This window comes from Dermacentor variabilis, chromosome 8 (genome assembly GCF_050947875.1).
Source record: "Dermacentor variabilis isolate Ectoservices chromosome 8, ASM5094787v1, whole genome shotgun sequence".
Classification (NCBI taxonomy): domain Eukaryota; kingdom Metazoa; phylum Arthropoda; class Arachnida; order Ixodida; family Ixodidae; genus Dermacentor; species Dermacentor variabilis.
The window spans coordinates 24442876-24470238 of record NC_134575.1 but is presented as its reverse complement, the minus strand read 5'-3'; the positions used below and the strand labels follow the sequence as shown (position 1 = coordinate 24470238).

At 45.7% G+C, this 27363-nt stretch overlaps 2 protein-coding genes across 5 annotated transcripts in view; one reads left to right on the top strand and one right to left on the bottom strand.

Annotated features, from left to right (window-relative positions):
* Positions 1-11119, top strand: part of LOC142589828 (neuronal-specific septin-3-like) — a 101764-nt gene extending 90645 nt beyond the window's left edge. For all 3 annotated transcript variants that reach the window (XM_075701420.1, XM_075701422.1, XM_075701421.1), the window contains 4 exons: positions 2917-3034; positions 3689-3784; positions 5241-5389; positions 6078-11119. In XM_075701420.1, the coding sequence (XP_075557535.1) occupies positions 2917-3034; positions 3689-3784; positions 5241-5389; positions 6078-6216 (502 nt within the window). In that variant the 3' untranslated portion in view covers positions 6217-11119. The remainder of the gene's footprint in view (positions 1-2916; positions 3035-3688; positions 3785-5240; positions 5390-6077) is intronic.
* Positions 11120-13175: 2056 nt separating this feature from the next.
* FoxK (forkhead box K) overlaps positions 13176-27363 on the bottom strand; it is a 79389-nt gene continuing 65201 nt past the window's right edge. The window contains exons 7-8 of one of the 2 annotated variants that reach the window (XM_075701418.1): positions 25031-25180; positions 13176-17756 (exon numbers count right to left, since the gene is read on the bottom strand). In XM_075701418.1, the coding sequence (XP_075557533.1) occupies positions 17266-17756; positions 25031-25180 (641 nt within the window). In that variant the 3' untranslated portion in view covers positions 13176-17265. Of the gene's footprint in view, positions 17757-25000; positions 25181-27363 lie in introns of both variants that reach the window. The other variant, XM_075701419.1, reaches the window with a different exon arrangement.

The window sequence follows — 27363 nt, the reverse complement described above, 5'->3', positions numbered from 1 at the left end:
TTAATGTTCAGACCTTGGCAGAAAATGTTCCAGCCCCTAAACAGTATATTATTACATGACAATTATAAAAGCTTCCCCTTTCAGTTCTTGGTCGTTGGGGCAATATAAAAATGTTGCCTTTCTTTACTTGAAAGCATACTTGGTGCTCCCTGTCCATAGCACTGTTTGTTAGTATATAAAAAGCTTTATTCAAATGATGCTCTTGCTTTGTAGCACCTAGATATGACGAGAGTGGTATGGAGTTGCTGGGACTGGAGGACGTCTAAAGTGGTTTGCAAGTGGCTGGGGGGGGGGGGGGAGCAATTAAAGACAACAATCGGTCGACTTCTCAATGCAGCCTTGTCCTGCCAGAATGTCACCATGAGGCACAATCGTTTACGAAGACAAAGGGGTGTGAGCGACTGACACTCCCCTACACTCCTACGCCTCCATGCACCTCAAATAGGCTATTTATGATGACAGACCAGCAGCCAATGTGGAACAAAAATAACAGTATTACAATAGCTTCTCTTTTCCTGTGCTGGCAGGCGACATCAGACTGTGGAACAGCTATCATTACTGGACCTGCGTGTACCATAATTATGCACAGTTCACAGAACCACTTGAGGAGGTGGACATTAATTGCACGAGAAATCACAGTAAATACTGTATGTACTCATGTAAGAGTCACACTTTTTCACTTCTTTTTTTTTTGCACTCTTCATGAGGTGCAGCTATTAGGCAGGAGTGGGCCATTGTGGTCAAATTTTTTTGGCCGTGTGCAATATGTACTCTTGATTTCATAGAGCAAAAAGAGCGAGTGCTGTTGTTTTCACAATACATATATTTCTTCACACAAGCATGCCACACAGCTGGTAATCATCTACAGTCTTCACTAATGTCGCTGCCACTGATCCTCAGGTTCGGTTCAGTAGCCCACTCGTCAATACATTTCGTCTTCAGTGCCTTCCCTGCCATTAGACATGACTGTGACATCAAAGCTTTTTGCAACCGTGTCCGAAGAAGATGGCACACACCACACACTCGGAGTCCAAGAGCATGTGCACAAGCTGCGATGCTCTCTTGAAGTCTTGGAATTCTTTACCTTGTATTCTTGTTTTTGAATTTTCGGCTCTCATGCTGGGGATGCAGCTTTTACATGAGTGTGGCCTCTTAATAATAATAATAATAATAATAATAATAATAATAATAATAATAATAATAATAATAATAATAATAATAATAATCAGCAGCCTGGTTACACCCACTGCAGGGCAAAGGCCTCTCCCATACTTCTCCAACTACCCCGGTCATGTACTAATGGTGGCCATGTTGTCCCTGCAAACTTCTTAATCTCATCCGCCCACCCAACTTTCTGCCGCCCCCTGCTACGCTTCCCTTCCCTTGAAATCCAGTCCGTAACCCTTAATGACCATCGGTTATCTTCCCTCCTCATTACATGTCCTGCCCATGCCCCCCCATTCCTTTTTCTTGATTTCAACTAAGATGTCATTAACTCGCGTTTGTTCCCTCACCCAATCTGCTCTTTTCTTATCCCTTAACATTACACTCTTCATTCTTCTTTCCAGTGCTCGAACATTAACAAATTTACTCGCACAGGTTGGAAACACAATCCAAAACTGCTGCCAGCCTCAAAGTTCTTTCTACATGGATATAGATAGCAAACATGCCAGCTCCAATGTAATTATAGTGAAAAGTTAATTAGTGAACATTTTTAATTAGTCATTCATGCATTTCAATTTCGTGTGCATCTAGCTCAGGAACTAGAATTATTCTATTTGCTACAGGCAATTTATTTTTAAAAAGCATATCTCTGAAAAAAAAATAATAATCTAGTATTAGACTGGATGTAGTCCCCAACCATATCAGTACCTAACATCTCTCACTGCTTATGGTTTCATTTCCCTCATTTGAAGCCCATTTAATATTTTTCCTCGGAGAATGTGCACTCCAGCTCATTTAATTGCTTGTAAGGCGAACCTCGCCATGGTGAAGTTGCATCCAACAAGAAAATATGTTCATTATAGCTGGTATTCATTACAAGCATATATTTGTTGCATGCTGATATCAACGTTAAACATTCTAGATTTATGAGTAGTTTGCTATATCTGAGAATTCATTATATTCATGGTTACTATATAGAAGTTCGACTTATATGGGTGTCACACGGAGCACATTCAATCGCTATCGAGCCCAATCGAGATTGGATTTCTCGATTGCAATTGGCTCCTTTGAGCAGGCTGCGGGAGGGAGCCAATTGTGCTCGAGAATTGTGATCTGGATTGTGATCTATCATGATCGAAAGTGGCTGTGTGACATCGGTATTACCTTTTTCAGCTGCGCTGAGAAAGGTAACATTGATAACATGAACTTATAATGGACATTAAATTCATTAAGAACATAATGACACCTTAAAAAAAGCATTGTTATAACATATGTTTCAATGTACATGGACTTCACAGGCTGTGCACATTTAAACACACTTTCCAATAACGGGGCGCCATAATAATATAACGAAGATGCGCAACCATTAATATAAAGAAGCCATGAAACCAATGTGGAATTAATGGTGGGAGTATATAAAATTTTTAGTCAACTGCTTTAACTGCTGACGTGAATGGCAGGTTTGTGAAAATATCAAATTCTTGTTGTGCAGACGATAGAATATAAGAAGTTGTCATTTTATTTGCCTAAAAGGATGTCAACTAGGTATTTAAGAAACGTCTCAATAGCGTTCAAATCCAAGAGGGGACATAGGGAAACAGTCTAGTATAATAAAATAATCAATCATATAAGGAAAACACCTGTTGTCTTTGTAGCCATCTTGTACACAGCCCAAGGTGCTACAACACGAAGCACCTAATAGAGGATCAATGATGCACCTGCCCCTGTAACAATGTGTTGTTTCCTTTGCAGCCTGACGCCTCTGGACATCGAGTTCATGAAGAGGCTTGACAAATGCGTCAATATCGTTCCAGTCATAGCTAAGGCTGACACGCTGACCCTCGAAGAGAGGAGCAGCTTCAAACAGAGGGTGAGCTAATGTCCTCAAAGACGATGCTTGTCAGTGTCTTCTTTTACTCTAACTGCATCCCTGTTCTTTCTAGAAGGTGTGCTGCAGACCACTGTGTAGTATAGCCGCAGGGAAAAACGTCATTGGAATACATACCCGACACATGCTTATGTACATCTGTGTTACTTCCTGAACGTGAAACATTGTAACATTTTTTTGAAGCGTTATCACATTTGGAATGCCTGTACCACTATGCCACTCAACATGTGATGGATCACCTGCTGTTGGTAGCGTGTTGAAAACTTGAGCAGTGGCATTACATAGATGGAGTCCGACTTTGAAATGACGATGAAAACCTTCACTTGTTCTAGTTTAGTGCTGTTTGAAATGAGAGCAAAATGAAATATAGATAATGCCTTTTTTTTACATGTAGAAGAAAAAACGGTGCCAAAAGACTACATCTGTAGCACCGAGATTCGGTTAGCCACTACACCATAATAACGAGCAACGAGTTCGTCAATATAAAATATGAATTTGCCATGGGCATCAAAGGGCTAGAATATGTTTAGGACTGGTACATTCTTAACTAGCAGCAAAAAAATGAAAAATTACGTGGGACTGCTTGAAATTTCTGTAGAACTGCAACATAACCGGCATCGTTCATTTTAATCTCAGATCCGAGAAGACCTGCACAAGAATGGCATCAGTGTGTATCCTGTGCAAGAATTTGAAGATGACCCTGAGGAGACGGTTCTCAACAACAAGATCAGGGTAAGCCATGGTGACGGACAGTGCCAATTCAAGGCTGCAATAGACCTTGAATAAGTGCAGCACAAGAACTGCTAGTAAATTGTGCCCTAGCAACCACACGTTGCAAGTAAAATGTCTTCACCCGCAGCAGCAAAATAGTTTACTTTGAAATCAGCATTGGCATAGTCCTTCCATTGAGTTTTCGAATGGCGAACTCATCGCACGACAAAATTGGCTTTAGTGACTAATGTGCCACTGTCAAGCTGACTGGACTGTCGTATACGTACAAGCCACAAATCGCTGATGAAGTGAGTTCCCTCTGTTGCGGCATTTTGCCTTGCCAGGATGAATATCAGTCTTGCTCTTAAAGGGACACTAAAGCGATACAATAAATCAGTTTAGACTAATGAAGCATCGTTTGAGAACCCTACAGGCAGTCATTTCAAAAAAATAGTTTGATTATTAGATGAGAAAATGAAGGTCCAAGTATCAGTATTATCAGTGTGCTAGGCCCTTTGTCCTTCCTCCTGCAGGTGAATGACATTGTTGACATTGTAAAGCCGAATGTTCAAATAAGGCTATTTGCGGACAATTGTGTATTGCTTAAAGAAATTACCCACACTAGTGACCAAGATGACCTAAATGATAGCCTCAGTAACATTTTCTATTGAATGTTGAAAAAAGTGTTTTTCTACCCATTTCCCACAAGAAAACGTCTTTCTTATAGTTATATTCTGCACTTAAACAAGTTACTAACTATAAATATTTAGGTGTCACCCTTTGCAGCAACCTGTCCTGGAACCTTCACATGCAAAATATATCTTTCTCTGCCTTCTGTAAACTGTGTTTTCTGAAATACAAGCTTAAACACATCCCAGCATCCTCTGTTAAACTGCTGGCTTATTACTACTTAATTCGACCGAAGCTCGAGTATGCCTGTATTATATGGGATCCCTACACTCAATGTAACATAAAGAAAATTGGAACGAATCCAAAGACAGGCTGTCCGGTTTGTTTACAACAAATTTTCAACCTTCGACTCACCAACTGAACTAATGAGGTCTAATCTGAGCTAACCAGGCAGCTAGCAGATGGTAGAGCGGCTGCCCCGGAAAGGCGGTGGTCCCGGGTTCGAGTCCTGGACCAGGACGAATTTTTCTTCAACTATGAGGCTTTTTCTTTCGAGGAACCCATATGGGTTTCCTTTGTAGCAATTGCTACGAATGGGTGGATGTCTGATTTTCCCTTTATTCATTACTTCTCTCCACCTTGCGGGTTTCCGCAGAACTACTACGTCTAACTATGTATAACTTAGAAATTATGTCTACTCTAGCTCAATGGCATTGAATCTGGGTGTCTCATTAGAAAAAAAAAATAACACACACATTGAATGGAGTATTTAATAGTGTCACAATGAAAACAGTGCGTGGAATGCAGATTACATTGAAGACAATTAATCGTCCTCCTCCCTTGGCAGGCCTCTATTCCATTTGCTGTTGTGGGAAGCGACAAGCAGCACACGGTGAACGGTCGCACGGTCTACGGCCGGCAGACTCAGTGGGGTCTTGTGGAAGTAGAGAACAGACACCACTGCGAGTTTCCCGACCTCAGAGATATGCTCATCAGGTGAGTGACACCCAATAATTGGGGTCGCATTGCATGGTAGCAGCCACTAATTATCCTGCAGGTACTGAAAACACCCTTTCACTGGTAGCCTTCAGCAGAGTGCAAATTTTAGCTCGTTCAGTGCGTCCTCGGGTGAAGAAATTTCAGATGATAGCAGACGACCCACATGAGCACTCACGAAAAACTGTAATGTTTATTTGTCGTGAAGAGCAACACATGTGTATGCATTACCATTCTTAAACACAGTTTTTATGGAGGATATTGATTGATTGATTGATTGATTGATCGATTGATTGATCGATCGATCTCAGCAGTTCAAAGCAAGATCTGGCCACTGAAGAATGCAACGTGCAGGAGTACAGATTAACTTCAACCACTAAGGTTCTCAAACATTTGCCACAATGCTGGCACACGCAGCCTACACAGGTATTATTCGCTCATTGCTTTCATTGAAAATGTGGCTGCATCAGTAGAGTCGTGATTGTACGACTGCTGAACCATACCGCCTGGCCAAACTGTACGGATAAGTACTTCACAGAAATGGGGGCGGGCTGTGAACCCCATATGCCGCCTTCAGTTTCGATATCACTGAGCAAGCTTGCTAAATCCACTGTTTGCGCGTCTTCTCTTTGCAAGCCATCGCTGAATTCCTGTTGGGTCACTAGCCCCCTTCATTTCTTTCTGGCAGGACTCACATGCAAGATCTCGTAGAAGTGACCAAGACAGTTCACTACGAGAACTTCCGCCACGAAAGGCTACAAGCGCGCCACGGCCACATTAACGGACACGGCATCAACATCGTGAACCTGAACGAGAGTAGCCTGTGAGGTGGTGCATCTGATTGTCCGATTCTTCCTCCACCAACATTTACTTGCCTCCGACCCCCCAAGCACGCTCCGGGTTTGTTTGCTTGTGGACACGTGAAGGCCACTTTCACAAGTTCTTCCTCATCTCTCGGGGGACAAACTCTTGTCAACAAAAGGTTTCGAAATTGTGACATCTCCTGCATTCCGCACTAAGCGCTCTGCTACGAAATTTGGCAGCATCTTGTGGCGTGACGCGTTTCAGTTTGGCAGTGGGAGCAAGGCACAAAATCATGACAAGGCAAGAGTTTGGCGAGTGTCTTAAGCATGAAGCAGGTACCTGTTCAGATGAAACGAAGCAATAATGAAAAGTGGACGCATATGCTTACAAGCAAAAATAAAATTAACTCGTCTTAACTGCGTGCGGCGGAAAAAGAAGGCCACTTCTCTCCGACTTTTAGTAATCATTAAAATCATAGACATATCACGGCTAAGCTTTCCGCATCTATGCCAGTTTGCGGAAATTCCTCAGACTCTTTGTAGAGTCGCAGCAATTGTGTCATTTATGCGATGGTGTGAAGGAAATGTGATCGTGAATGTCACGTCTGTGTGCTAGCTAGGTAAAGCTATGTAGGAACCAACGTGTCACCCTATGAAGCGTACTGTTCTCTGTTTGCATCTTTCTTCCAGTGGCGTAAGCTTAATGGTTTTAACATTTTAGAGTTTGTGTCTACTGCAGTGCCTGTGTAGAAGCTGCTGTCAAAACTTGCAAGATCTCAGTGAAAACAGGAAACTGCAATTTTTAACCCAGCATTTCTTCAGTGTGCTTCCACTTGACACTTCAGTGAGCGTTACTGAAACACAGTGCTTACTTTATGCAAGAGGTGGCATTGCAGTAGGCATGGCAGAGTTTAAGAAACGAGTCGAGTCAAAGCTTACTTGTGAATGCTGGGGTTGTTTTCACCTACTGTCTCCACTGCCATGTTGAATAGCCAACCGCATTGCCATGTCCAAGAACTGGACAGCTTCTCTTTTTTTTTTATATTGCAAACTGTTTTTACGCGTCATGGCAAGAATTGCAGATGGAGCAATTGCTGGTTCATGACAAATGTGGCCTGTGCTGTGCCAAAAAAAAAAAAAAAATGCAGCACTTTGCCGAACTTTTGTGCTCACATGTTTGGTGAAAACCAGAAGTGCTTAATGATTTTTGCAGGTGAAAATGGTTGCCAAGCTCCCGTTCGCCTCGCGAGAAAAAAATGAAGAGTTTGCTCCATCGCTGAATGAATCCCGCGGGTGGCCGCTGAGACTGCCTGTTGTAGTGACAGTCCGTGCTCAAGTAAACCGTGGGTCTTCTAGTCATAGCTTAGATGTCACAAGACGTGACACGTGGAGTCACTATCTGTCAATGTTCAGTCTTCAGAACAGGCTCGGCCCTGTTCTAGCACGTTCGAGAACTGTGAAATGTGTGCTATCAGTGCTGACATGATGCTAGCTGTCACACTTTTGCTACAGCTACGGAGAATGTCAAGTCACAAGATGTGGAGTGATGCGGCGAAGACTACCAGATTTGCAGATTGTGTGTGCAAGCATTTCACAGGGGGAAAAAAAAAAGAAATTCATAGTTCGAGGAACTTTGTGGGGAACATGTGTTATGCAAATTATGTGTATCTGGCAAATTCCTCAATATACGGCCACCTTTTGAAACATCTCTTCTAGCACACAGTCACCCTTGCTGCCATCTATACTGCAACTGCTGCTTTCTTTTCTACCAAGTGATGTATATAGACCACTTTAATTTGGTTTGTGGTTGGTGCTTCAAGTCTTTAAACTTCTCGGTCTTCTTATGTGCAGCATTTTCTTATTGTTGAGCATGCTTTGCCTCAAGTCAACACAGTTGTTCAAGTGAAATACAAACAGGGTGATTCCAAAACATACAGCGACCTACACATCTGCTGTAACAAATTAAAAAGAATGTCTCTCATTTTCAGCCGCCTTTGGCACCGGTCAAATTTTAAACCAAGGTCATATCTTTCTTAGGCTGCAGTGTTCAATAACATGCTTGGCACTTGCTTGATTTAAGTGGAAGAGAATTTGGAAGCTGCCATCGTCTGCACGTTTTGTCAGGGCAGAAGTGAGTAGCTGTACAAGTAGTGGACTGTGTGTCACTGCCTGTCAGCAGCTAAACAAAACAGTGCAGATAGTGGCAGCAGTGGGAATCGAGCCCGTCTCACCTACCCACTTTGGTACATATTTCAAGGCACTCTTGTCTGATTGACACAGAGCAGGGCCGCTATTTTTTGGCGATGCCTTTTTCGATGCTAATGCCTTGTTGAACTTTTTAAGTTCCGAGTGGCCAAAGCAATGGTTACCTCGGTTGAAGCATTGAACACCACCACTTGCGAATATGAAAAGCACGAAAGAGCATTAGCATCGAAAAAGGCATCGCCACAAAATAGCGGACCAGCTCAGCCCACACGGCCGTTCCTTCAGAGCTGCTATCCTTGCTGCATTCTTTGCCACCGAATGGCAACACCAGTTCATTCCTCTGCAGCAGTTTGCTTCTCTGATCACAACGAGCATGGATGACAGCAGCTTGCAATTTATTTAAATTTCTGGATTAGCCAAAAACAAAAATGGCCATCTTCGGTAGCGCAGTGCAAAATGGACACCAACAATTGTCCGTGTCATTTTTGCGCTGTGTTACTTAGGATGAAGTGACACCAATGTAAGTTCTGTTAACAATGCCAAGTTCGTAGGGAACAATGAACTAAATGTGTCACACGATAAATATAGCTACATACAGTGCACAAAAAAACAAATAAGGATATCTGTTAATGGGTGTCAGAAGCTGGAGTTAGTTTCCTCTTACGAATAAATGGCAGTTCACCACACAACAAATTTCAAATCAATTGCGCAGTTGTGGTGATATACCTGAAACACAGATCCCCAGGCTTTTCTGTCACCATCCGAGTTCTATCGCTTGGTTTTCATTTGCACAGGACTGTGCGACCGTCTCGCTATTTCTGCAGAGACCCCACATTCTGTTCCACAGTAGTTCGTCTGGCACTGGAGTTGAAGCTACAAGGTGTGCTCTGTCACTCAAGGCTGAGCAGACCGTGCGCTGACGTTGAGAGACAAAGAAAGTGCTTGTTAAAGGTTTAGATTGCCGATTAAACTAAGCCGCATTAGGCTTCATCAGTACATGGGAGGACTGACTACAAGGGAATGCCAGATGCTGATAGAACAGACTCTCAGGCTAGTTGATTCATGAGCAACAACTTGCAGTGTGCAACAATGGAACTTGAGAGCTCACATACAAACAGCGCAAAATTGATGTATGTGCCAGTTGGAACTGTTAGTAGACGTCTGTGTCGATTCATTCCATAGTTGCACACTGCAAGCTATATCGAACGCTGATAGATTCCGTTCTACGGTTTGAGAGGTTAGGCGCATTATACATAGATGCGTGCTTAAGGACAACGTAGACAAGGAACGAAAAAGGACAAGCCAAACGCCGGCTAATGCTAAGTCCAGAATAAATTTTACTCGATTCTTTTGTTCCTCTTGTGTCCATGTTTTATATGTCTGACCATATAGGAGGCTATGGCCCGACCTTTCAAACCATTGATTCTTACCAACTTGCTCAGCCTCTTTGTCATTCTAAGCTAGTTAAGTGTCACACTTGAATGAGACAGACACTTCGTCTGCAGCACAAGACATGTCACACTGTAGATATAAGCATTTTCATGATTGTGCTTGTGCTCGACTGGCGTCAGCTGCAGCTTGGATTCCAGTGCTACATTACTGTCAAACAAAGCAGAAGCACTGTGTGGTCATGGTATGATCACGTCGACCCCCGTGTTAACCATCTGGCGTGGTGGTATTTCTGATATTCATAAATCTGCCTCATGTTGTTTCTATTCCCATCACCCTGTGTCACATGTTTGTGGTGTTTGTGTCTCTTCTCTGCACCCCATCCCTTTCGCCCTGATAAAATGAATCAAGAAACGCAAGTTAATACTACCAAGGCATTGTTGTCATGAAATTTCTCTATGAAGCGACATTTAAAGGAATACTAAAGGTAACTATGAAGTCAAGCTAGAGTAGTGGATTACAGCTATGAACAACTATCAGCACTGGTCTTGTGCCAAGACATTACTCTGGCTATGCAAAAACTGCGATTAAAGACATGCGTCTTTTTCTCACTTACCTGAGAAAACAGGAGCAACATCATACAAGTGTCAGCACAGAAATCTCGGGGGGGTTATGCTCTGCCGAGAACTGCTGCCCTCAGCGAGTCAGACGGTAGCACCGAGATGGTACCACATTCCCAGATGGGCACTGATGAAGCTCTGCAGGTGCTCGCTTTGCAAATATTCAACAAGATTGGACAAACTGCGTTATCTTTTACATTCAAATGGAAGATGTCATCTTATTCATTTTGCTAATTTTTATTTGCTCACAGACAAATCGTTGTCTTGAGGGTTTATGCCGACGGGAGTTGGACCTGCTGGCACCACTAGCTTCTCAGATGTACGTCGCTTTGTCGTTCACGACGGCTCTGTCCTCGGCAAAATGGCACTAATTCTCGCAGGAAAGTAACAAATCAATTCACCTTGACCCAATTGATGCCTTTACTGTTTCTTTAATTCTGTGGTCTTCCAAAGGAAATGAGAGCATCGTTTGGTAACTCCTGCGATTTGAAACAGTATAATGGCCACTACTGGTGAGCCTGTTGCGCACAGCAGTGTTTTAACACAATTGTGTTGCTTGAAAACCATTGAATGACATTACAGAAACAACACAGCTATATTTTTAGTAGGAAGAGTCTTTGAAGAGGTCTTATTTTTATGCAGCATGTATGTGTGTATGTGTGTGAGTGTGCCGAAAAGATGTCTAATAAAATAATCTGCAAAGTATCTTACAAGCTGCGTCTTCTGTGTCTTGATTACTTTATCTGTGCACAGCACTCACTTGCGCCCTAAGTGCTCTGGCATCACAGCTCCTCTCAACACTTGAAGCCTAACCACTGATGTCAGCTTTGTTGAGCTGGCAACAAATATTTAGAGGGAATAAGTTGTAAACCTTCCCAAGGCGGCGATAGCTGGTGCGACAAGGGCAACAAAATGTCAAATGCTCCATGGAGTTGCCGCTAACTGTGTCACTTATTGTTGCCAGTTCAATATGAGAGCCAATTTCGTGATGCCATACGACAGAGTTCCCAGCTGCAGATTCACTCTGCACCTTTACCCTATTCCACACTTCTACATGGCAAGGTACATCTTGCAAGCATGTGAGAGAAACATAACTCCCCTAAGGTGTTTGTCTTGAGAAAATGCAGAGGTTAGCTGCAGTCAGCCAAAAATGAAATCGCTCACATTTGCAGGTACAAGCACAGGCATTGCCTGAACATTTTCAGGACAGTTAAAGCAAGTGGCTTGGTTAAGTTACTAGCTACTACGAAAGCCATGCTTCATCCAATCCTTCCTGAACGGTCTCGCTGCAGTAACACGGCATAGCCAGTGTACACAGTCTTTGCACAACGCACAGCAACGGTGCTTCTTTCTTGTCTGGTTCCACCAGATAATGAGATGATCAGCAGATATGCATGCTCTTCGCCTAAGGGCAATTCAGGCAAGGCTGGAATTTTCAGTTGGCCATGCATAATGTCAACATTTGCAAGGCCTTTGGATGTGCGTCGTTACCTGTTCCTCGTGCTCCTAAAGGTGTTTTTATATGCTGCCAATGTTACTTTTCAAATCAATTAAGTATATTGCAAGTACAAACCTGAATATGCCAGACCAAAACACTGTTGGGGTTAATGCTAACACCAACACAGCAGCTACGACAGACGTTGTGGAGTCTGCTGTGTCAATTTCTACAACTTGGCAATTCATTAGGTTCGAGGCTGCACCCAGGAATTGCTTTCAGGATGGGTATTGCATGCACAGCAGTGGCCATTTTGAAATACATTACTAACGTAAATATATTTTGACATATACGTATGACACATAAGAGCAGCCAACCGGACAGCTAATCTTTAGCCTCTTTGCACTTCGCCTGGTTTCTAAGTTCTGCTAAACAGTATATTGGAGCAGCAATGATTTTTAAGGGTCCTGGTTAGGTTAAATTAGGTTGTGCACCTAAAGCGTGGTACATGAACATTTTTGCATTCCATGTACATTGGAGTGTGGAACACTGATATATAATGCCAACACAAATCTAACCCGGATGACCCTAACCCGGTCATCGTGAACAAAATTAATCCGGACTGCGGGGTTTCACTCTATTGTAGTAAGTGTGGGGGTTTGCTCGATTTAGAACACATGCTTTGGCGCTGCTTGGCGTTGGCCGGTGATGGTTCTCAAGGTGAACAGTGGTGGCAGCGGATGCTGCACAGTGAAGTGCTGGCGGACCAACTCGGGGCTGTCCAGAGGGCCCGTGCGACGGCAGAGGGGCTCGGCCTCTCTGTACCGACGTGGGAGCGGCCCGCATCAGTCCCAGACTGATCCCTCAGGACCTAAATAAAGTTATTCATACCATACCACACAAATCTCGGCAAGCCAAATTGCTCTAGTGGTGGGCTTTCTAGCCTCTCATTATGTGCGCTGTCTCCCTGCACACCCAGTATTGGAGGTCACATTATCGAGCGCGCACCTCCTCCTCGAAGATTTAAGACGGAAGCTACGAGGCATGCAATAGTGAAGTGTGTCGTATTAATTTAAGACTGAATAGGGTTCGGTTTTGTACAAAAGCTTGGTACATGAGCATTCTGCATTCACCGGTGTGCAGGTACCCTTTTCTGGAATCAAACCTGCAACCTTGTGTTAATCAGCAGATTGCTATAGCTACCTTACTAAGTGTCAGTGTGCTAGTGGTACCACAGTTATAGGCAAATGTAAGAACTTGCAGCTCTAATGGTGATGCAAATGCAGTTTTCAGATGCATCACGTGAGCATGAAAATGAAGGAAGAGCCACGACCTGTCAACAAAGAATAAATTTATTTAAAAGGTGTTGCCTTGTTTTGTTTTTCAGGTGTTTTGTTCTGGTGACACGTCTTTTTTTTTTTTCTTCTTTCAAAGAGATGCAAGGATAGGGGAACATGGGACAAGGTTCATCGGAAAAAGAAAACACGGAAACACCAGAAAAATAAAGCGAGACGAGAAGTGCCTAACTCGGCTCTCGCGCAAAAAACATTCCTCTGGTCACAAGACGACCTCTACAAGAAACGTCCAAGTGCGAATTTTATTGCGAGAAAAAAATTATAAAAATAAAATAAAATAAAGAAAGCTCTAAGAATACGTGGAGCACTGACCACATGAAAAAAAAAGGAAAAAAAGAACGAACAATCATGTTGTGACGATGTTATGTGTTGCGTGGTAGAACATTTCAGCAACAGCAAAGCAAGAGTCTTGCTAGACTTAGGAAAACAGTCGCTTCAATTGAATTACTAAGATAAACATGGCAAGAAGGGAGAGAAGAAATTAATCGGAAACCTCTTAATTAACAGAGCCCGTCGGAGGCTGCAAAGTGATAACGACAGGTTACTGCAATTGTCTACTACACTGTCCGTGAACGCCCCCAAGGAGCATCATGGCCGGCCATCTTGCGCTGACAAGGGTGGAATGATAACCATTTCACAGGGGAAACTAAAAACACGGATGCTTTAACCATGTCTTTTTCTAACAACTTTTTTTTCCCCGAGGAACGATTCTTTGGTGCTATCATGACCAGTAGCTCCCCACCCTTATATAGGCATTAAGATCTGTTAATAAACAAACTATCTACAAAGAAAAAAAAATGTATCAAGCAGAAGAGGCAAGTTCCTAAAGCCAGCCTATATGCTTTCCATCACTCAGCTAGAGCCAAGCGAAGAAGTAAGCAAAGAAACCCAATGAATGCTCTTGTCAAAATACAGAGGGAGAAAAAAAAAAAAAAGCTACGATTGTAGTGAAGGCGTTCGCTTTAATCTTCACCATGATGACGACTCTGCTGTCATTAGGAGCCACGAAAAAGAGAAAAAGGAAAAGGAAAAAAAAAAAACACAATGCAACAAACGAGCTGCTCTTCGACGGTGTAGCCTCTGTTTCCTGGCTAGAGCCTGAGGTCAGGCTCGTTTAGGGAGGCGAACAGCCATGTCTATTCAATATTTCTATGTACAAACAATTTGCTTAAATGTTCCTACAACGTCCTATCACCACGTGGACTGCAACGGCCAAAGTGTGAAGGAGAAAGAGAGAAAGAAAAAGAAGTTGTCCAGTGTTATGTTACGATGTGACGATGGAAGTGACAAAGGGGAAAGGGGGGTGAAGGTAATGAACAGCACACAGACAGGAAACAAAGAGCAAGATTAAGCAATACAATACAATCCTTTCTGTACTATGCAACAAGCACTACACGCTTCATACACGATTCTTGTCCTCTTCTTTAATCCATCTTCTCTCTTAAAAATAGACCAACTGGCATGCAACAACGATTCTCTGTACGCGAGTCTATGTACACCCATCGACCAACAGCCTTCGCCATGCCAAGCAACAAATAATAAAAAAGAGAGAAAAAAAAATTGTCCCCCGACCACTTAGATGGTCCAAAGCCAAACGACACACTCTGCATCTCTCCCGCGTCATGACAATTCGCAACAGCTTGCTCATGAGCGACAGAACAAATCACGGAAGAAACTCTCTCACGAGGTTCTCTAAACACTCCTGTGCTGGCACAAAAACAGTGGCCGGGAGGCAACAACAAATCTCTTAACCATTGCTGCCATCAAAGCATAGTTAGCCCTGGGTAGGGAGGAGGGAGTAATGACGTAAGTGTGCAAGTAAGGGGGCTTGCTCCTTGCCAAATCCACAGCCAAGTCACGGAAAAGCCGCGTCGCTTGTGGCCGACAGCACAAAGTGGGAAGGGGGGGTTGGACAACAAAAGTTGCTTATCTAGGGAGCACTGCTTTTTTCTTCACATCTGCTAGTGTCCCCACCTCAGGCGGTGCAAGAAACCTGCTTTTGCAATGCCGAATCTAAAGCCAGGAAACCTGCAAAGAGGCCAGTCTCGCCTGTTATCAGCCGTGATATGTGCAGATGCGCTCAGTCAAGTGTTGTCGCCCCCCCTGACAATGGAGCGGCCAGAAGCAATGGCTTGGAAAGCGGAGCAGAAGTTGCGACTTCAAAGGCAGCGAGCGCATGACTAGCAAGGCCTGTGTGTGTTTTGAAGAACTTCCTAAAAAAAAAAAAACACTGGAAAGATGAAGAAACCCCCCAAAACGAACAGATAACTTCAATGGAAGATGAAAAAGCGCAACGCTGCCTTTGCCGCATCGCCCTGATATACAAATACAGCTCAGCACCAGGGATCAAATTCATCCGCATCTTTCCCCCCACTGACATGTCACCACAACCGCCGAGACAGAGCCTCCCCTCAAAACACACTGCGCATCCTCCATCACCTTCTGTTTCGAAAAGGCTCCACCGAGGGTGCCCCCTCGCTCCATGGGCAAATGGAGTTCCCTAGCCAAGAATGGCACATGCTCTCCTCATTTCCTAGCTGTCAATCAGACCAGCTACTCGCATCCACTCTCCCAACAATTGCCTCCCACATCTCTCATACACTGTACACTACTCTGACAAGCTCTTTGCTGAAACCAAGCCTCCTCTAAAACTCGTCTGTACAAAATGCCGCACACGTCGTCTCTCATTTGACCCTACACTGCGTTTTTCGGTGCTGGGGCCCCTCTGCCGTGCCTAGACACTGCCCTTCACCGCACCGCAACGCCACCGCACCAGACGCGCCCACATGCTACATACATCTATCCTCCTAACGCCAACTCTACTCGCCCCATCAAAATACATTAGCCTAAAATAAAAAGATGAAAGAGCCACGGTTCCCGCGAAGTAAGTCATCGCCAGGGAAGCCGCGAGTTTGTACAATTCTCACAGCTGTGCGTGTGCCCCAAAATGCTGGGGCTAGGCAGCCTCTTGGTTCGGGGGCAGCGAGCTAGCCTTTCGTGGTGCCATTGTCGGTGAATCGCAGCTGGCGAAACAGAAATCCAGATTCTGCCAACAGCCCGTTCTTTCGCTTGCCACGGGAAACCAAGCAAATGCCAAGCGCACACCAGGCACAAGTGCGGCAGCACAAAGGCTAACAATGTTGGCTACGCTCGCCAGTAAAAGAAGAACATTTCCGTCATCGTCTGCCCTGAGAACACAAGCACGACGGGGACTTGAGGAGGGCAAGCAAGGTCGCTTCTGCGAGCGAGCGTTGTGCCGCGAAGCATGCAACGGAACAAACGGAGAGAGAACGACGATGAGCGACGACCTCAAGCACCACCCCTTTCCCCTGCCCGCCTTAGCGGTCTGCAGAGGAAATGTGGGCCTCGCACGCACCTGCTACCAAATGCACCGACGCAAAAGTGGATGCGGAACAAAAAAAGCGATGAAGTGTCCGTGGATGACAGCTTGAAGTGCGGGTGAGTGCGTGACAGGTTGACAGAGAAGTGGCAAACAACGATGCAACCGAATGGGAAAGAGAGCAAAAAAAAGGAAAGGGGGAATTCTGCATACATACTCTCGCAATGGCGCAGCAAGGCACCACTAGCATGACAGCTTCGTTCCTCATCTTTCACAGGAAAGGAAAAACTGCAGAATAACCGTAACAGTCATAGAATGTTGGAAGAGAAAGATGCAACAATGATTTAAAAAATAGCATGATCTAGTAAAAGACAGGATTGCAAGACGACTGCTTTTACAAAAGAAAAATAAAGAAAATGGCGACGCCTATGTGTAAGGGAAGTGGCAAACGCACCATCCCCGTTACAGCAGTCATTCAGCAGTAAAATAAGGTGGGATGGAAAATGTGGCTCTAAGAAAGCTGTTTTTTTTTCTTAGGGGAGCTACAGTTCGGTTGCAACAACAGATAAAGAGCCCAGCAGAAAAGATAAAATGGGGATCAGCAACAGCAGCATCCAGGATAGACAGCATGGGGAAAGAGGGAGGCAGAACAAGAAGGGGATGGTGGTAACACAGCAAAATAATAATAATAATAATAAAAAAAAAGCAAGTCAACGAGTGATGCCACCATTAACATAAAGAAGAGGAGGCAGAGTCTGTGGCGGATGCCGTGACAGTCGTCGGAGACGACGTCGTGGTGGAGACGGGCGGAGACGCAGACGATGGAGCTGCCGCCTCGTCCGAACCGCTCCGGTGAACTTTTGATGGCGGAGGCCGGGCGGGGGAGTTGCTTTCCCGATCCCGACCCGCGATGCTGCCGGCGGAGGAGGTGGAAGAGGGTGTTGATGTGGCCGGCGTTGCAGACGAAGAGGAAGTGGCCATCTCGTAGTGGCGCTTGCGCGGATGCGTCGGAAGAGGTGCTGCTGCCGGCGGCGATGACGAAGAGTCCGGTGTGGGTGGCTGGGCAAAGGTAGATGATGGTGCCTGCACAATGACACTCGTCGGGTGGAGAGGGGGCGGCGAGGAGGAGGCAGAAGATGATGGAGTCTGCTCTGCGGTGGACAGCCCCAGCGGCTTCGGCTGGTAGAAGAGCTCGGGTGGACCTCTTGGATAACTGCGCTCTGCAACGAGAGAACGAAAACGGAGAAAGCCAATTTTAGGAATGGTAACAAACAAACAAGCAAACTTGCATACATAATCTACAACACAGTGTGGCCGATGAGGCTGCACCTATTGTCTAAATTTGAGTTACCTTATTTACTCGCATAATGATCGCACTTTTTTGTAAAAAAAATTTACGCAAATTCAGGGGTGCGATCATTACGTGGGTTAAATTTCCCACAAAAAGAAAAATTCTTTTTTTTTCATCCCGCGCTTGCTGCGGGATGACAACAGGTCAACAAATAGCTAGCTGCTGCTGCATGCAGTGCGGAACACCAAAACAAAAATGGCGGCCGGCGGAGCAAACCAAACGCACCGAACGCAATCTTTTTTTTTTCTCGCGAGTACTGAAACGAGCACTGAAACAGTTTTTTCCGTATCAATAATGAATAATATAGTTAATATTGGCAAGTTTGTGACAATAACGTAGCCATGTCCACTTTGAGGGGACAGAAACAGATGGGCACGCTTAGCTGCCAGTGACACAGAAGCACATGGCGGGCACGCTGCGGAAACTGCGGCATTTGTCTTCACTACTATCCTAATACGGCACGTTTCCACTAAGGGTGGGCGAATATCTTAGCTGTGTTACAAGCGTTGGCGTATGAATAGGGTACCCTTATAACGTATCTGTGCTATCGCTGCCGTTTGCGTTTTGTTGCATGCCCACGAGTGCAGACGAGAAGAACCGAAGGGCGCCTTTTTTGTTGTTGTTGACCACAACCATTATGAAGCCCACACATAATAAAGGTAAGCTTGGTTGTAGCTTTTTCTTGTCATGGAAGAAAAAGTGATGAAAGGAATGAAATGGGGCATCTGCTTAAGAATGTTTGGTGTGTGCAGACCGCTTGGTTTGCCTTGAAGAGTTGTTCGTGTAGCATTCGACAGATGGCAAGTGCGATCATTATTAGCTAGACTTTGCACACGACATATCGCTGCGGCAAGTTCAGGGTGCAATCATTACACAGGCAATTAAGGAAAATCGAATTTTGATGACAAAATTCAAGGGTGCGTTCATTACATGAGTATATATGGTAATTCAACCTCCTAATAGGATCCTGCAATGCACTAGGGAAAGCTTGTTGAGTGGCAGCAATGGCACAGCCTCAATGCGGCAATTTTGTGTACTCCATAGACTGGATGCAACGCAAAAGATTGCTGCTACGATGATTGATTAAAAATGTAATGTGCAATTTACGTTCGCACGATACTGCGAGTACTGAAAAAAAAAAAAGAAAAAAGCTACGGCGTTATGTTTTACAACCAATACAGGTACAGTAGAACCTTGGTTACATGTCCCCCGGTTTTGCGACGACCCGCGTTTTACAACAGATTAGCGCAGTCCCGGCGAAGTCCCCATAGAAGCAATGCATTAAATACCCCGGTTATCCGATGCAATATTACGCCTGACCTGCGTTACACGACGACCCTCGCGAAGCGCGAGGCGGAACGGCGGACGAAAGAAAAGTGACGCGGGTCTCTTTCCTCGTTCCGTCTCTCTGCATGCGAAACGCTTGACACTGCTCAACCGGTTCGCTCCGGCACAGCTTTCTTACCTGCCTCGTCTCATCGTTTATTTCTCTCTCCCCCACCAGCTGCTGCCCGCGACGCTCGCTGTGCTGAAATAGCACCTTTTCTTCTCCACAATCACTTTCTCCCTCTCTTCTCGGCGGCGCCACCTCTCTTCGCGTTGGGGAAGCGTTTCTCTCCTAGTTTCCCAGCAGCAAATCGCCGACAAGGTAGCGCGGAGAGGCCTAGGTTTATCGCACATGCTCTTCGTCGTAATCCTAGCGACCAGCGTTCAGCGGAGGTTTTGAGTTGTGTGGCGCAACGCAACACACGATGTCCCAAAAGCAGACAGTTCTGTCTCTCGGCGATAAACTGAATATTATCGAGGAAGCGGAAAAGCGGCATGGAGCCACGAAAGCCAGCATTGCCTGGGACCTTGAGATACCTGAATCTTCGCTTTAGATGATCGTGGCAAACAAAGTGGTGATATTGCAGAATGCCAACAAGTTCCAGCTTAAGCGGAAAGCGTCAAAAGTAGGACAGCATGAAAAGTTTGAAAAAGTTCTCGTCAAGTGGCTGCATCAAGCACGGAGCTCTGCGATCAACATTGACGGCGCCATTCTAAAAGAAAAGGCGGACCTTGTGGCATTGCGTCTGGGCATCGACGACTTTCAGGCATCAAACGGGTGGCTGGATCGCTTTAAAAAACGAAACAGGATTGTGTACAGCCGCTCCTGCGGCGAAAGCTCTTCCGTGGACGTTTCGACGGTGAGCGAGTGGATGGAGTCTCTGCCGGAGACTATTGTTGCATACAAGCCCTGCGATGTTTTCAACGCCGATGAGAGCAGTATTTTTTACCATATGCAGCCCGAGCAAACCCATGCATTTAAGGGTGACAGCTGTCATCTTGGCAAGCGTAGTAAAGAGCGTGTGATGGCACTATTCTGTGCTAACGAGGACGGTTCCGAGAGGCTGCCCATACTTGTTGTTGGAAAGTTTGCAAAGCCACGGTACTTTAAGAACTTGAAGATGCTGCCGTGCAGCTACAACTTCAACAAAAAGATGTGGTGACGTCTTCACTCTTCAGCAATTTTTTGCAGCAGCTGGATAACAAAATGGGTGCTAAGGCGAGGAAAATATTGCTTTTTGTGGACAATGCACTGTGCCACCCACCCGATACGTCCAGCCTGAGGAACCGACAGGTTGTTTTTTTTTTTTCGCCCAACTGCACAAGCTGGCTGCAGCCACTGGATGCCGGCATCATTAAGTGCGTCAAGCAAGGGTACCGGAAGCGGTTAGTGCAGTGTCGGCTGGCGGCTATGGAGCACAGCGAGTCGGAAAAAAAGATCACTGTGCTCGATGCCATGCATTTTATAGCCAGTTCGTGGAACGCAGTGTCGTGAAGCACAATCACTAAGTCATTCAAGCACTGTGGCCTTAAGCGAGAAATTGTCTCCTCTGCTGGGGACGCAACAAGCTCGATGCTGCTCGAGGCCGATGCAGGCTTCGCCGACAACGATTTGGAGGGCTTAAACCTCACCACGACCTTCGCCGAGTATGTGGAGGCCGACGACAACGTTGTGATCTGTGGCGAGGTGTTGCTGGACGACGCCGTCAAGGAGGCTTTGCCTAGTGCCAACACCGCTGCGACATCGGACAAGGACGACGACGCCACAGATGCCGTACCTGTGCCTACCATGTTCGCCGAGGTGCTACAGCACACATACGGCATCCGGAACTACATCTGTTCATGCGACGGCGCAGATGACCTCCTTTTGGACGTTGCCCAGCTTGAGTGAAAGCTCTTGGTTCGCGCCGGCTAGCGGGAATCGCGGCAGTGGACAGTGGAGTGCCGTAAAAGTTCGTTTGAATAAAGCATGATTGGTACCTGTACTGCAGCATTAATTCTTATCACATTAATTGTTTTTCTGTAATTTGAGTTTCCAAGCCCTGCAGAGTATGTTAGTAGTTTACATCGAAGTTTCTTGTTAAATCTGTCACGCGAAATAAGTAGTATTTTTATAGGTATAATTTACGTTCGGCTTTTACGACACCCTCATTTTACGACGCTTTTTCGTACTGTATTGGGGAGTGACGGGTGAGGTCTTGCAACCATTGGAATGACGCATCACATGCCGTGAGCTGTTGTAACCACAAAAGTGACGCCACTGCCTTCGAGATTAAGACAGCATGCTACACGATCGCAGAGGCCATGGGAATGCCATTTAATGCCAGCAACAGGCCGAGCAGGCTTGGCAACTGTGGCGTGCCGATGTCCGCTAATGCCCTGCTGCTGGTGGCTGACACCACACGACGTCACGGGAAAGTGGACCTTAGCACCGGAAAAAAATTGAAGTGGGAGGTAGCCTTCATTTTGCTTTTATTTTGAATTTTCTCTGACCGATGACTTGGCCTTGTATGGGCCAATTTCCAAAGTTCTTTTTGTGCTCTGTGTTCTATGACATGCTGTGAATAGACATAGAGCAAGCATGGCGACCCGAAATCGGCGTTGCAGGGCCTTTTTAGTACTTCATTTGTTCGCTTGAATTACAGTCACCGACGGATTATTCAGGCAAGAATTTGGACTTGGTGGATATTTCAAACTTCGTGAAGGCACTGTCTAAGTTCCCACAGAGCTAATGCATTTTTGCAACCAATTTTTCGGATGAATTTAGGCCCCAAAGTTTGGTTTTCTGGACTAAAATGCTCGTTCTGGGCCACACTACCCGATGTAGGATTTTCCATTCGCTTGGCTTCCAGTTGCCCACTCTATAAGCCTCCAAGATTGGGACCTGTACGTTTTGAATATAGCATAGGAGTTTCTCACTATGACACCTAGAGAGAAATCTGGTGCCATCGTCTATGGGAGTTTCTTAAGGGGTGCTGTGCCGTCATGCGCATGACGGTGTATGTGTCTGCGAGGCTTGTGTTGGCTGGTGTTGTAAGAGGCTTCGTCTAAAACGTGGATATGGCTACACAAATAACGCGTTCTTAAAGTGAAATCATCATAAAATGATTCTCTTCACGCATGTTACATCTTCCGGTGAAGTTTTCTTACCTAAAATGCATAACCGAGCGAAGAAAAGCAAGAAGAGAGGACAAACTGTTCCAAAGCGAACTTTGTCGCCTGTCCTCCAACTTTAGCGTCCCGCTGATACTTTTTATGTTTCATATAACTGTACATGCAATAACAAGTTGCCATAGTTAAACAAAGCTGTGGTGCAATAATGAAGCTAAAACAGCTTTTTACGGGCTGTTTTAATAGAAAATGAGTCATTGTGACAGACGGAATGGTGCTTGCCAGGCGTGTCTGCAAGGTGTCCTGGCTCTCCGAGAATGATGCCAATCCGAAGTCACAATATCATGGCATTCCCATGCATACCACAGCGCAGTAGCGCCAGATTTCCCTCTAGGTAATATAGTGAGAAACTCTATGCAAGAGAGAGCACGTGACATCCTTCCGTCTCGGAGGCCATTCCCGCTCTTCCTCAGTTGGCAAAACTCTCTACAGGAAGGCACTTTTTCTTGCTTCTTTCTGTTTTCGATCAACACTATCGTCATAATCAATGCGGGATCCACGTTTATTCATTCATTTATTCTTAAAGTTTTGGTTGCTATTTGCATGTGGTGTGTCCACAGAGAAGGGGTGTCTCGGAGGCAATGTCGCATGTTTACGTGTGTTCGTGTGGCTTTCCATTTGTGCGATCAGCATCACCTCATGTGCCTTCGTGAGAGCCAAGTGGTGCAAAGAAACATGGCTCGTTCCTTCAATCTCCATGGTGATCTACTGCAATGGAGATCACAAGCACGGCGACGCTCTTATCGGACTGTATACGGAGACATCACTATTGCACTAATCTAAGCAAATCTGATCGCCTCCAAGCGTAGTACAAAGCATGGCATAATTAGAGATGTTTTTAAAGTTGCTCTTAGCCTAATATATATATATATTTTTTGGGGTGAGAGAGCTTTTTGGATCGCTCAATTTTTCAGACAATTTTTCAGTACCCGTGAGGTTTCGAAAATCAGTCAGCGACTTTAAGTGGTCACGCTTAGTTAACTGGTAGTGAACAAAGTGGTGATATACTTAGCTTGCAGACTTTGCCCCTGTTAATGCTTTCTAACAGCAGCGAAACTCCTGTGCCCCTTTCCATGCCACTTGGGTGGACAAAGTTCTATAAAACGACTGCCTGCCCCAATTATCACTTGTTTTTACGAGTAATAGATCAAGCAAACATGTAGATTGCTTTGTGAGCATATATAATTCTTAGTCTCAGCAGATACGACTCACAAGATGTTTACATTTACCATAGGCACACCCACTGGGCCGCCCTCACCCTCCCTACAAAGCCCGTGTGATGAATTCCGCCAGATCTGCAAACTAACCGTCAGACCAGATCGCCGCCCTATCTAGTTGATGCCAGCTCTCTTCACCGCGTGACCGCTCTTTCGCGCGCAACCGCTCTTTCTCACGCAACCACTCGCCGCCCTCATCATGGCAAGGCGAATGCTAGTACCATCGTACCTTCGCTATGGCACCACAAAAGTGCACGGGACCCTGTAGTTTTCAGGGGAACTCCCCGCAGCACCATTGGAAGCGACGAGTAGTGCGAGTGCCAAAGTCCACCACTTATTCTTTGTGACTGACAAAGCCACACGCCCGCGTTTTCCCGTGGATACTAAAGCAGAGGTCAGTGTCACCCCACCTAACGCTCGAGCTGGTTACCACTGGTTAAGCTAACTGCAACTGGTTGCGCTGAGTCTTCGGGCTGCACTGAAGCAGGATCTGCACTGTACGCCTGCTGAGATGGTTTTTGGAGCACCACTATGCCTTCCAGGGGAGTTCTTCCACCCTGCCGTTTCATCGCCATGCTCTGGCCCCATTGACTACATGAACTGGCTGCGATCTTCATTCTGAACACTTCGTGCTCCTGAACCACGCTACCAGCACCGTACCGCATTGGATATTCCCAAAGAGCCGGTGACGTCCTCTCACGTCTTCGTCCGCCGCGACTCCATACGAAAACCCCTGCAACCCCGATACGACGGTCCATACCGTGTCATTCATCCTGCCGACAAGCATTTCGCCGTGGACTTAAATGGCCGACAGGGCACTATCTCTATTGATCACCTCAAACCCGCCTTGGTTGAGAACCCACTCCCTCAGTCACTGGATAAACCAATTAGCCCAGAGCCAGTTGGTCCTCGGCAGTCATCAAACACACTTCAACTCCCAATACCCAGACCCAAACTCCTCAAAGTATCGTTCCGGCTACCTGCAGGGCTCCGTCATTAGAGGGGGGGAGGTTCTGCTGTAGCGGCATCGACGTCATGGAAGATGAGAACGGCGGCTGGCTAGGGACAGGCCATTGCCTAGGAAGCGAAGCGGGGCGTGGCCGAGATCAGGCGCAGCCGGAGCGAGGGCAAGGTGGTATATCCACCGAGGAACGACCGCCAGCTAGGGCCTTCCGCTCAGTAATAATATGCTCCTGCTTGTTCTGGCTCATTGTCAACACTGATTTTGCATGCCCGACTATGAAAATGCTTCCCAGGGCCTAATTCCACGGTTTTTGAACAACTACAGGCTACGGCACCATAGATTTCATCTAAAGATTACCGGACACTCCTACGGCTTTACTACAAGCAGCAAGAATGCCAGGGGAAAATGAAACAACCCTACATGTAGGGCAATTACTTTACGACGGTCGCCAACAGTGAGGCACACCTTGGTCGAGCCGCGGTGAGTCGCTGCGCATCCCGTTGCTTTTGAGGACACCGTTCGAGACCACGGAGGGTTGGTGGGCCACCAGCACCTTGGGTTTGCTGTTGGTGAACGCGGGCAAAAGTGGGGACCCACCCAACTGGTGGGCACCACCTGGAGGAGAGAGAGGGGGGGAAGAGAGTGTAAAGCGTGCATTCAAACTAAGAATTAAATTCTGGGCTTTAACATGCCCAAACCACAATCTCATTATAAGGCACGCGGTAGCATGGTGCTCCAGATTAAATTTCAGTACCTGGGGTTCTCTGAGCGCACACCTAAACCCAAGTACACAAGCACTTTTGCATCTCTGACTTGCCTAAACTTTCGTGATTTTGGCTTCAAGTGGCTTTGCAACATTGCAAATGTGTTTTTAACTCCATACTGCACTATAAATGCCACAATTTGCAATGTGGACAGAGAATAATAGCCTTGCTGTGTCAGAAAGGAAGTCCAATCCGCTTATAACAATCCCAGATACAACAACCTATCTGTTATAACGACCACATTTCACAGCATTTACTATTCTTCTGAACCTACCTATTGAACTGCGCACAGATATAGCGAAAATGTTCAAAAGCACCGTGCTGTTACAACGAACATTTAAAACCTGGTTGCTGTCAAAGGAGGGCATACGTGAAAGCATGGAACCGCGTGGTAGAGCACCCCCCTGCTCCAGTTCGACCGCAATGAAGATTCGACTGCCGAGATCGTAAAAAACGCGAGAAAAGATTGTAAAGAAAAAACTTAACTTCACGACTCTCAGCACATGTGTGGCCGATGCTGCAGCCATAATGGCAAGACCTTTGTGAAATGCCGGCACGTAACGGTAGTTTCCACTTCCAGCTAACTAGAACAATTTGCTAGCTTATGCAGAATCCAATTGTGTCCTGCTTATAGTAACGTACATCACAAGCTCTCAAAGAAAAAATGCTTGCGCATGTGCTTGCAGTTTAGAAATGGCCGCTGATTGGAACCAAGGAGCTACGCCTTGTCCTTTTGTTCTTTAGACGACATTTTTAACAGAACTTGCAGTTAGATGGAGAAAAGTGTTGGGACGAAAAAAAATAGGGTACTGAAAAATTCTATTTTCAAACTGAAGTTCTGTGAAATCGTAAATGCCGATGCAGGCTAAAGTGATGTCAAATATTGCTTGTTTCCAAGAGCGAGTCCATATATAAAAAAACCTGATCACTCTTTGGGGAACTATCGAGTTCGTTAAAAACAGGTTAGACTGCATCCTTTCTCTTAACCCTTTCGCTGTCACAGGAGCGCAAAGCTGGCGCTCCTGGACTGGCCACGCCATCTGTTAAGTCTTTCTACAAGTTCGTATTTTCGCCTTGACCTGCGTTTGTATGTATTGAGTACGGTGCGACTTCCACTCACCCCTCTCTCTTTGTTGAGTGGCACGGTGGCTCTGTGTTCGCTGTATCATGCGTCGCGCACACGTGTGGTTATGGGTTCAAGGGTTGTTCTGCCATCTCCGCTGGTTTGAAGGTCTTTATTTTTCTTCTGCTGGTGTGTCTGCTACGGCACGTCAAGTTCAGAGGCACGCGCCGCGCCGTTGCCTCTCCGAAAAGAGTGACTCTATTGCTGCTTTCGCTCTCTCGCAACACCCTCGCTTCCGACTTGCAGCAGTAAACGTAAAGCGCTTCGAACTTTGTTTCAGCCTTTTTCCATCTCCTCCTGTCTTCTTGATCACACAACGTCCCATTTCTCTTCGTTGTGCGGGCGACTGAAAGCGCATCCTCCCTACGCGCGGTTACTTTCGGATGGCTGAGTGCGCGGACCTTCCTCTGCTCATTGGAGCGGTGGCTCAATTCCGATTCAGAATAAGAGCCGAGCTCGGATTCAGACTCTGACAGTCTCATGCGAGGAAGAGGCGAGTTCCGCATCGTCAGATTCGGATGTTGAACGAATGTAATAGTCAGGCTGATGATGATGATGATGATTACTAACAACAGCTGCAGAACACTGAAATGTGCATATTGCATTGACTATGTTGTTTGTATACCAATCATAATAAAAAATAAATTGCTATGTTCATTCCCTGTTGTGCTCGTTCCGTGAAACCAAGCCAACACTGGGGGGGAGACAGACGTCACGGCCAGAAAGGTCCGACAGCGAAAGGGTTAATAGGTAACTAAAGTTCGATCCCCTTCTTTTCCTCGCTCTCAAAATACAACTACATTCTTAGTTGTACTGCTGCATATTGCTAGAAGCTACTTCTACTCTGTATTATTGTTCACTCATTTTTGCATAATTCCTCTGCAGAATACTAGTTATTTTGGATTTTGACA